Genomic DNA, 8,852 nt, shown 5'->3' with positions numbered 1-8,852 from the left:
AAATGACCCTCCCTGGAGGACGGCGGCACGGTTTGCAGAGCGCGGAATTCCGGCGGCCGGCCGGCGGTTCCCAATTACCAGATTAGAGATAAGGACCTGGAGGTCTCTGGGGCCGGGCCGCGCTCCGTTTCCCGGGAGCCAAGAAACCCTGGCTCTGCTCGCCGCCTCTTGGTCTCGGTCCCAGGATAAGTCACTCAGAGCCTGTTTTCCTTATGTGTAAAACGGGGCCATCTTCTAAAACAAAGTTCTAGCGCTCCCCCTGCCCGCAAAGCCCCTAGCGACCGACAGAAGAGACTCGGCGGCACAGACGCGGGTTTTATTAGCACATTTTGTGGCCAGCGTCGGCCCGCAGGGTCATCGCGGAGGAAAAGGTTCTGGAGAAGTTATTCTGATTCGCAACTTGGTGCAGGCGCCTGGGTCAGCCCAGAACCGGGGTCAGGGGCTATTTCCGGGGGCTACGGGCGGAAAATCTTCAAAACTTCCGATGGGGCCGAAGCCTCGGAGGTCCCCGCACACACCGGAAGGGAATCGGTTCTGGGTCAGACCACCTCCTTCCGAAAGGGACAGACCTGATCTTTTGTATAGGCCCGCGGAAACGACTTCCGCCCATACCCAAGATGGCCGCCAACGGCGGCGCGCGCTGGGGGGAAGCTTCGGGCTGTGGGACCGAAGGTCATTGGGAGGAGGCGGAGCCTCCTCTCCACAAGGACTGGAAGATGCGTGTCCAGCTGGAGTTTTGCCGCATCTGCGTCGCTGTGCCCGCGCTCTTCGGGCGAGGAAGTCCCTTCGGGGTGGGAGGAAGAAACGGATAAATGAGTTAGCTTATCCTGGCAGCCCGAGACAGGGCCCTCCACTTCCGGAATCCCATCTCTAATAGAGAACCTGGGGAAGGTACATGCTCTGTACCGAGGGGTCTTCTAACTTTCATAAACCCGAGAGATGGCTTGCTTGGGCCCTTAGGAATGGGAGGAGTTCGACCTCAGACTCTCGGTGTCGGGGGCGAGGAGGGAGGACGCCTAGGACCCTGTATGTTAGGGCCAGAGCCGGAGATCTACCACCGGACGGGTGGTACCGCAATTCAAAAATTAAAGAAGTGGTTCCGAAGTGGAAGGCAAAAACCCGGACACCCGAAATGGCTGACTGGGAGCACAGATGTCCGCAAGCTTCGCGCTCCACGGATTTAGGGACCCCAGAAGCTTTGGCCTGGAGCGGGGGGTCTGGACTACATATCCCGACACGCCGTGGGTTTCGGAACGGGACTGCCCAGTGGGAGGTGACCTGGAAGTATAGAACCCGGCAGGCTCGGAGTAGTCCTCACTTCACCGGGACCGGCGCTCACCTTAAAGGAACCCTCGAACTCATCGCTCATCCTCCGGAGCTCTCGGCCATAGCGCTGTGCAGCCCAGAGGTTGGGGGGCGCTGAGCGCGAGCGGCCCCGGAAGGGGCTGGGCTCCTCCTCCTCCATCTCTTCATCTTCCTCGGTCCCCGCGGGGTACGAGCTGTGGCGACTCCGGGGCTCCACAGACCCAGCGCCTGGAGAGAGGGGTGGGGGTGGGGAGCGACGTGAATCTCAACTCCTCTGCGCCCCCAGCGTTAGCTTCACTGGGCCGCTGATGTACTTGTGTGCTCATCAGAGTATACCTTTCAGAGCTCCAGTTCCTTCGTATGTAAATCAAGGGAAGCTCATGGGGCTTTTGTGAAGATTCGAATTAACTTCTCATTAATCCCACAAATCTTAATTGAGCCCCAATAATGGGCCAGGGCCTTAGTGTATAAAAGGACCTACCTCTGTGCCAGGCACAAAATAAGGGCATAATAAATAGTAGTTGTAGTTACTAGTGCAAGACCATGGGCCCTCGCAGCAAGCCCCTGGGTTTTCAGCTCTTTAATCATCTCCATTCTCCAGCAGGGGAGACCAGTCCCCTGGGTGAGGAGGTGCCCTGCCCCAGCCAGGCAGGGCTGAACTCCAGCTCTGCAAGTGACCTGCTGGTGCTCGTTTGTTTCACTCTTGTGGCCTAAGAGAGACCCTGGAGAGCCAGAACCTGTGAGCAGCATGTCTGCACCTCCCACAGCAGCTGCTTTGGAGAAAATGTTCGGTTGGGTGTGTTGCCTTTTTAAGGTAATATTTGTGGGGCACTTACTATGTGCTAGGCCCTGGGCATTACCTCATTATCCTCCTAACCATCCTGGGAGGTGAGCACTAACATTGCCTCCATTTTACAGATGAGAAGACAGACAGGCTTAGAGAGGTTAAGAAGCATCCAGGGTCACACAGCTGTGAAGTTCTGAAGTCCCTAGAGGTTTGTTGGTGTCCAGAGTCCAGTGGTGATTCCTTGAGCTTCACCTCTTCCCTTGTCCAAGCACCCTTCAGCTCTCTGAGCCTGTGTCTTCACCTCTGGGGATGAACCTAGCTCTTACTATCAGTGACTGTGTAAAGGTCACAAAAACAGAGCATGAAAGTGCTTTGTAAGCTGAAAGTGCACGATGGGTCATTATTCAACAAGGCGCCTCTTCTGTGTTTGGAGTTTGTCTGACTTGTGTACTGTGTGTCATCCCCTTACTCCTGCCAACCCCACCCCCATATCTAGACCATCAAGGACCTAGAACCACTCCCAGGAGCAAAATCCCAGAGCTATATAATAGAGCAGAAGACAAGCGTGGAGCAAGTGCTGAGAATGGGCTCAGTGTCCACGGCAAGGCCCACTGTCAGGGAAGACATTTTAGAGGAAGCACGATTTAGGCCAGGTTTTGAAGCCAGGGTGATAACGGTGTCTTGTCCTCCCCACAGAGGACCTTCCACAGAGCCCTGTAGGTCAGCTCCAGGGACTGCAGGGCCTCCAAGGATCCCAGCTCCAGATATAATGGCTGAGAAAGCCCAGAAGGGAAGAGGGCTGAATTCAGAAAGTCCTACGCTAAGAGGATGCGGTCAGAACACCTAAAGCCCAGGCCCGAGGTCAGGTAGGGACACCATAAAGCCTTTGAGGAGTCAGGTAGCTAATTCAGGAGTGGGGGTTGGGGATTGGGGCCGAAGGAGCCGGGGGTTAAAAAAGACCCCTGATAGGATCAGCCCATCTGCAGAGCACTTGCCAGTTCTGTGGGGTGTGGGCAGTGAGGCCGGGCTCAGTAGCTAGGTGGGCCCCACCTCATCCAGCTCATTACTGCTTTCACATCCTAAAGCCTCCCAGCTTCCCAGTGAGGTGGACGCCACGTTCTCCCTGTTTTACAGATGAGGAAATAGAGGCAGCTAGAGGTTAGGAACTTGCCTGAGGTCACACAGCTAGCCATTTAAGTGCTCAGGAAACGTCAGCTATTACTCTTTTACTAGCTCTAAGAACCCACACAACCACCACATTTGACAGAGTTGGAAGGTGAGTGATTTGCAGATGGGCACTTGGTCTGGGCACTACCCTCTCGGCAAGGAATCACAAGCAGAAGAGCACTTGCTGTGTCACCTTGAAAGTACATCATGCGTATTACTTCATTATGTCCTCCTTATACCCTAGGAGGGAGTTTACTCATTGTCCCCATGGACAGAGAAAACTAAGGCACAGGGAGGGTGAGTAACTTGCCCAAAGTCACTCAGCCACTAGGTAGCAGAGCAGGAATCCAACCCTAAATAGTCTGGCCTCAGGGCCTGCATCCTTAATTCTTATGCCTCAGGCTCCCCTTGCGGGCCCAGGTTGGGAAATGTGCCCCAGGCTTTCTGCTAGTGCAGCTCTACCTGGAGCCTCGCCTATGGGGTGTGGGTTTTCCACCAAAGCCATGGATTTAGCAATGCCAAGCCAGCTGTTGTCAAAATGGAACCCATTTGTGTCAACTGAATTTTTAAAAAGTGTCCTATTTACTGGAAAAAACCTGAGGGATTTTTGTGAACTCCCTGGGGGAAGGAGGCATGCCAACTGAACCATCTCACCCTCAATCAGCTCTCACCACTACACGCCCCTAGGCAGGGCAGAGGCGGCCTCTCCCCACTCTGGGGAAAGTAAGGGAGAGGGCTGGGCTGTGGCTCCTCTCTGGGTGTGAGAATGGGTGGGTGCCCAGGCCTGCCCACTCATGCCATCTTCCCAGAGAGCAGGCCTAGGGCTGGGGTGGGGAAGTGGGAGGGGTGGCTGCGGCTGGAGGTGCCCCACACCCCAGCAAAGCTTGTTCTTTACCCGCTGGGCTTGCGGGCACGTGGATGGGGCTGAACACGTCCATGGTCGTGCTTCCATGAGCACCCTTGCACACCTCATTAAAACGGTGGTGGTCCACACATTTCGAGGCAGTGACGCTTTGTCACCAGGCAGAACCGTTTGGCTCCTGCTCTTCCACTGGCAGATGCTCTCACACTGCCTGCCCCCAGCAGGCAGAGCAGCAGGCAGCCTGTGTGGCTTCTGGTACCTGCAGGCCCCAGCCCGGACTCCCTGTGTACCCTAAAGCCATTTGGGGTACAAAAGCCCCTTACTAGGCTGCAAAGAACATGCTCAGAGCTGAGGAAATCAGAAAGCTGGCAAGTGTTTTCTGTAAGAGTCAGAAAGTAAATATTTGGGGCATGGCAGACCACACAATCTCTGTCACAAGTACTCAGCTTTGTGGTCATGGCTTGAAAGAGCCATAAACTATGTAAATGACTGCATTGCTGTATACCATGAACATTTTATTTAGGGACACGCAAACTCGAATTTCATATGATTTTCACATGTTATGAAATATTGTTCTTGGATTGTCAACTATTTAAAAATGTAAAAACCATTCTTAGCTCACATTCTGTATAAAAAGGGGGGTGGGGAATTCAGCCTGTGGCTGTGGTTTGCCAACCCCTCCTCTAAACCCAACTGTCTGTCCTCTACCTGAAATCTACAATGGCTCCCTATTGCTTATGAGATATAGTCTGAACTCCTTGGCATGGCCGTCAAGGCCCTTACATCCTGGTCCTAACCTGTAATTCACTTGTCCGCCATCAGGCGGGTATTGGTTATTCATGTATTACTCTCCGCTGAATGAATGGCAACCCCAGGTCTGTTCAGAGCCTGCGCCAACTTGTAGTAACAATAACAATGATCACAGTAATAGTAACACCAAACGCTCCTCTGCACTAGGCTCTGGTTCTAAGCACTTTTCCTATATTAGCTCATCAGATCCTCACTATAACCCTATGAGGTGGGACTGGTTCTATTCCCATTGAACGGATAAGGAGACTGAGGCAGAGTGAGATAACTAAACCTGCTTAAACTCAACTTGCTAATGAAGTGTAAAGCTGTGTTAATCCTTGAGTCTGGCTCGGAGCCCAGTGCTGGACTGCTGCTCCCACTGGCTGTCCTTCCTTCCCTCGCCACCATCAGCTCGCACCCACAGCTTGCCACACAACTGTCCGTCCCAGCACTGGCAGTGCTGGCTTATGTGCCTGGCTGTCACAGCACACAAGGTGGCCGCAGTCCCTGCCCTGGGTACACTAACAGTCCAGCAGGGGCCAGGAGGCAAGAAGTATGAAGAGCAAAGGGACCCTGCTCATCTAGAGGAGGGCAGTGGCTCTGGCAGGTTATTGATATTTGGGGATCTTTTATAGAAAAATCACTTGTTTTTTAGACACTGAAAACTAAGTAAAAAATTTAAGAAATGCTGTGCAGTCCTCCCCAGTGGTTTCTGTCCCCACCCCACCGCCACAGCTCTTCACGGTTGGGTCTGGGGTCCCCTTGGTGCGCATTGCTGCTTCAGACCACTGTCATGCCCACCTCCCTAAATCTAGTTTCTCAGGTTGTGCCACCCTCCCCTCCATACCTCAGGCACCCCCAGCCCCAGGTCGAACCCCTAGCTTGTGCAGGAGATTACTCAAGCTCCCTACCACTGTCTCCTTTGCCATTCCTGTCTTCATTCGTTCATAGGACAGAAGTGGTCCTTTCCTACCTCCTAGCCTTTCCTTTCCTTGACATCCGTCTCCACCCCTCCCCTCACTCTCATCCCATGGCAAGAACTTAGACCCCGTCACCATCAATAATTCCATCACAAGCTTCCCACAGGCTCACCACCACCTCCTCCCTGTCCGCTCACTCCCTTGGTACCCCAACTCTAATGATGCGAGAACTCCAGGGTTGGCTCCTCTCCTCACCACCCAGCCAGCTTACACCCACACCAACTATTCCCTCCCTTGCACACAGCCTCAAGGCCCTGCCTCTCTCGCTGGGCTGAGATGAACATAGCTCTGGTGAACATCAACCCCCTGCCAGCTCCCACCGGCACCTGAGCGGCCATTGTGGCTGGAGCCATGTACCAGCTTGGTTTACATTCACGGCCATGAAACCCAGCGGCCCCCTTGACATTGCCTGGCACACCCAGCTCCACGCTCCAGGATGACTCCAAACCTGCTCCTCTCTCCCCTCAACCCCCACCCCTTGCCTACCCTCACTTTTGGGTGGCTCCCTGTGCCTCACAGAACACTATATCAGTGACTGACAACTCCCACATGCAGATATCCTGCCTGGACCCTTCCCTTCTAGAAATCGCCAGCTGGATGCTCAAAAGACACCTCTAACTGGACCTGGCCCACACTGGGCTCCTGATCTTACCTGTCCCCATCTCAGTTAAGAGCAACTCCATCCTTCTAGATGCCCCGGCCAGATTCCTCTTGCAGCCATCCTTGACTCCTCTCTTTCCCTGGAACTCTACATCCAATCTGCCAGCAAATCCTGCCAGCTCTACCTTCAAAATAAACCCGGAGTCCAGCTGCTTACCACCTGCACTGTCACCACCCTCGCACAAGCCACTGTCCTCCCTTGGGACTCTTGAGGCAGACTCCCCTGCAGTCCCAGCACTGCTTTTGCCCATTGCATACCAGTCTCAACACAAGCCCTGGTGATTCTCTTGATGCCCAAATCAGATCACTCCACTCTGCTCAAAGCCCTCCCATGTTTTCAAAGGAAGAGCCAAAGCCACTAAGGCCCTGTTCAGCTCCCCCTCCCCCTCCATTAACTCCAGCATCTCCAGCTCCCGCCGCCACCCCTGTCCCCTTGGGCCACAGTGGCCTCAGGACCTTTGCATTAGCCTTTCCCTTGTCAGGATCTCTCCCCACGGATATCTGAGTGGTTCCCGCCTCATCCCCTTCAGCCTGTGGTCAAATGTTGCTTCTCACCAAGGCTGACCCTGGCCACCTCCATTCACATTGCTCCCCTGGCCCCCAGTACATCAGATCCAGAGAAAGTAGACTTTCTCACACTGCTGCCCAGTGTGTGCCATCTTCTAGCACGTTATATCATTTACTCGTTTGTTTCTTTATGGCCCGTCTCTCCCCACCGACTGGAATATAGGCACCATAAGGGCAAGGACTTTTATCTCTTCTGTTCACTGATGTGCCCCTGGCAGCTGGGACAGCTGGGGCACAGATTAAGCACTTGATATAGAGCAGGAACAGCCAGGTGAGGGTGGAAAGCTGTTGTGAGCAGAAAAACAGCAAGTACAAAGATCTGGAAGTTAAAGTCTGGAGTTTAGTCTGACAGAGTGTGTGTGAATGGGCCAAGAGGAGGCCTTACTAAGCCTTCTTGGTCCTAAAAATAGGGAGGAAGTCATTTGGGCTTCAGCAGGCAAGGGACGTGGTTTTTGTTTTCAGAAGATCTCTGAGGTGGTTCCTGTGCCAAGGCCTGTGCTGGGCCCTGGGGAGTGGAGACTACTGAGAAATGGCCACTGTCCTCCAGTGCCCATCCGTCTGTCTGGGCGCTGGGCCCCCTTCTGTGGGTGTGGAAGACAGCCTATGCTTCCTCACCGCCACACAGACTCTTGGTAGGGCTATCTGCCTCTTGAGGTCAGCTGCCCCTGGCAACTGGCAAGGATAGCCCTGGAGTGGGCATGAGAACAGGGTGGATTGAAAACAGACCTGGGGGCTGGCAGCCTCTGGCAGGTACCTCAGAGACTTCAGCCCTGCCTCCTACCAAAGGAACCGCTAAACAAGTGTGACCTTAGGCAAGTCACTTCCCTTTTCTGGCTCATTGCCTGCCTTTCAGTGATTTGTTCTGGTCCTACACTAACAACTACATTCTTTGAGTATTTTGTAAGTGCCAACACTGTAATTAAGTACTTCTTATATGTTCTGCTAATCATCCTAACAGCCCGACAATGGTGGTGACTAATTGCTCTGTTTTACAGAAGAGGAAACTAAGGCGCAGAGAGGTTAGGGACTCACTCAAAGCTACCCAGTGAGTATGGATACAGCTGAGATGCTGAGGAGCTCCCGGGCTGGGGGCAAAAGTGGACAGGCAGGTTGTTGTGGGGCGGTGCCTACCTCCATGGTGGCTGCTGCTGGCTGGCTGTCCCTGTTGGTGACCAGCTTCCCCCAGGAGGCCCGGGGCCGTACACAGGTGCTTGCCTGGGCCTGGGGGCTGGTCTCCTGTGGGGCTGGGGCCCAGGCCCCTATCTGCAGGGCTGGAGTCTTCCTGCTCACTCTGCTCAAACTCTGGGATCTGGAACATGCTCTGGGCTGTGGGGGCAAGATGGCAGGTAGTTAGGGCACAACTGGAACAAACGGTGGCCAGCGGCGGCCGGGGAGCAGGCGTCCCTGGTTCCCTCTCCCACCTTAGAACCCCAGGTCCGCCCTGCCTCCCAGGCCCCCATCTGTACACTGAGTCTGGCTGGGCAGGGAGCTCAGCCTGTCCACCCAGGACTTAAATCTCCTTTCGGAGCCCTGGTGCTGTGGAGCCCCACGACCCGGCCCGACCCGCCGGTGGTGACCGCAAGCCAGTCTCACCCCAAGCCCGATCTCGAGGCCCCGGACCGGGGCCTGCGCCTCCCTCCACAGCACTGGGGGAGCCCTGCCCTAGTTGCCTGGGCAACGGGAACTGTCATCGACCCAGCCCAATCAGCTACTGAAATGTCACTAGGGCTGGCTA

General features: G+C 54.7%; 1 protein-coding gene across 2 annotated transcripts; it reads right to left on the bottom strand.

The window, feature by feature from the left end:
* Positions 1 to 290: 290 nt before the first annotated feature.
* BAD (BCL2 associated agonist of cell death) lies at positions 291 to 8,818 on the bottom strand. 2 transcript variants are annotated; one of them, XM_033119733.1, is made up of 4 exons: positions 8,584 to 8,710; positions 8,249 to 8,443; positions 1,340 to 1,533; positions 291 to 784 (listed from the first exon to the last, which is right to left on the bottom strand). In XM_033119733.1, exons 2-4 carry the CDS (start codon positions 8,433 to 8,435, stop codon positions 674 to 676), a joined length of 492 nt encoding a protein of 163 aa, XP_032975624.1. In that variant the 5' UTR covers positions 8,436 to 8,443; positions 8,584 to 8,710; the 3' UTR covers positions 291 to 673. The 2 variants fall into 2 exon arrangements, with proteins under 2 accessions (XP_032975624.1, XP_032975623.1); XM_033119732.1 differs by lacking the exon at positions 8,584 to 8,710 and adding an exon at positions 8,711 to 8,818 and having other exon boundaries at positions 292 to 784.
* Between the last annotated feature and the right edge of the window lie 34 nt (positions 8,819 to 8,852).

The sequence above is a fragment of the Rhinolophus ferrumequinum genome, chromosome 11 (genome assembly GCF_004115265.2).
Source record: "Rhinolophus ferrumequinum isolate MPI-CBG mRhiFer1 chromosome 11, mRhiFer1_v1.p, whole genome shotgun sequence".
In the NCBI taxonomy this organism is placed as follows: domain Eukaryota; kingdom Metazoa; phylum Chordata; class Mammalia; order Chiroptera; family Rhinolophidae; genus Rhinolophus; species Rhinolophus ferrumequinum.
Note: the sequence above shows the minus strand (reverse complement) of the source record. Positions and strands in the feature narration are given on the sequence as shown.

Coding starts and splice junctions, on each gene's coding strand:
- BAD (XM_033119732.1), bottom strand. CDS start 8,435: ATGTTCCAGATCCCAGAGTTTGAGCAGAGTGAGCAGGAAGACTCCAGC. Junction 1,534..8,248: donor CAGCAGCAGCCACCATGGAG/GTAGGCACCGCC, acceptor CCCTCTCTCCAG/GCGCTGGGTCTGTGGAGCCC. Junction 785..1,339: donor AGTTCGAGGGTTCCTTTAAG/GTGAGCGCCGGT, acceptor CCCACCCCGAAG/GGACTTCCTCGCCCGAAGAG.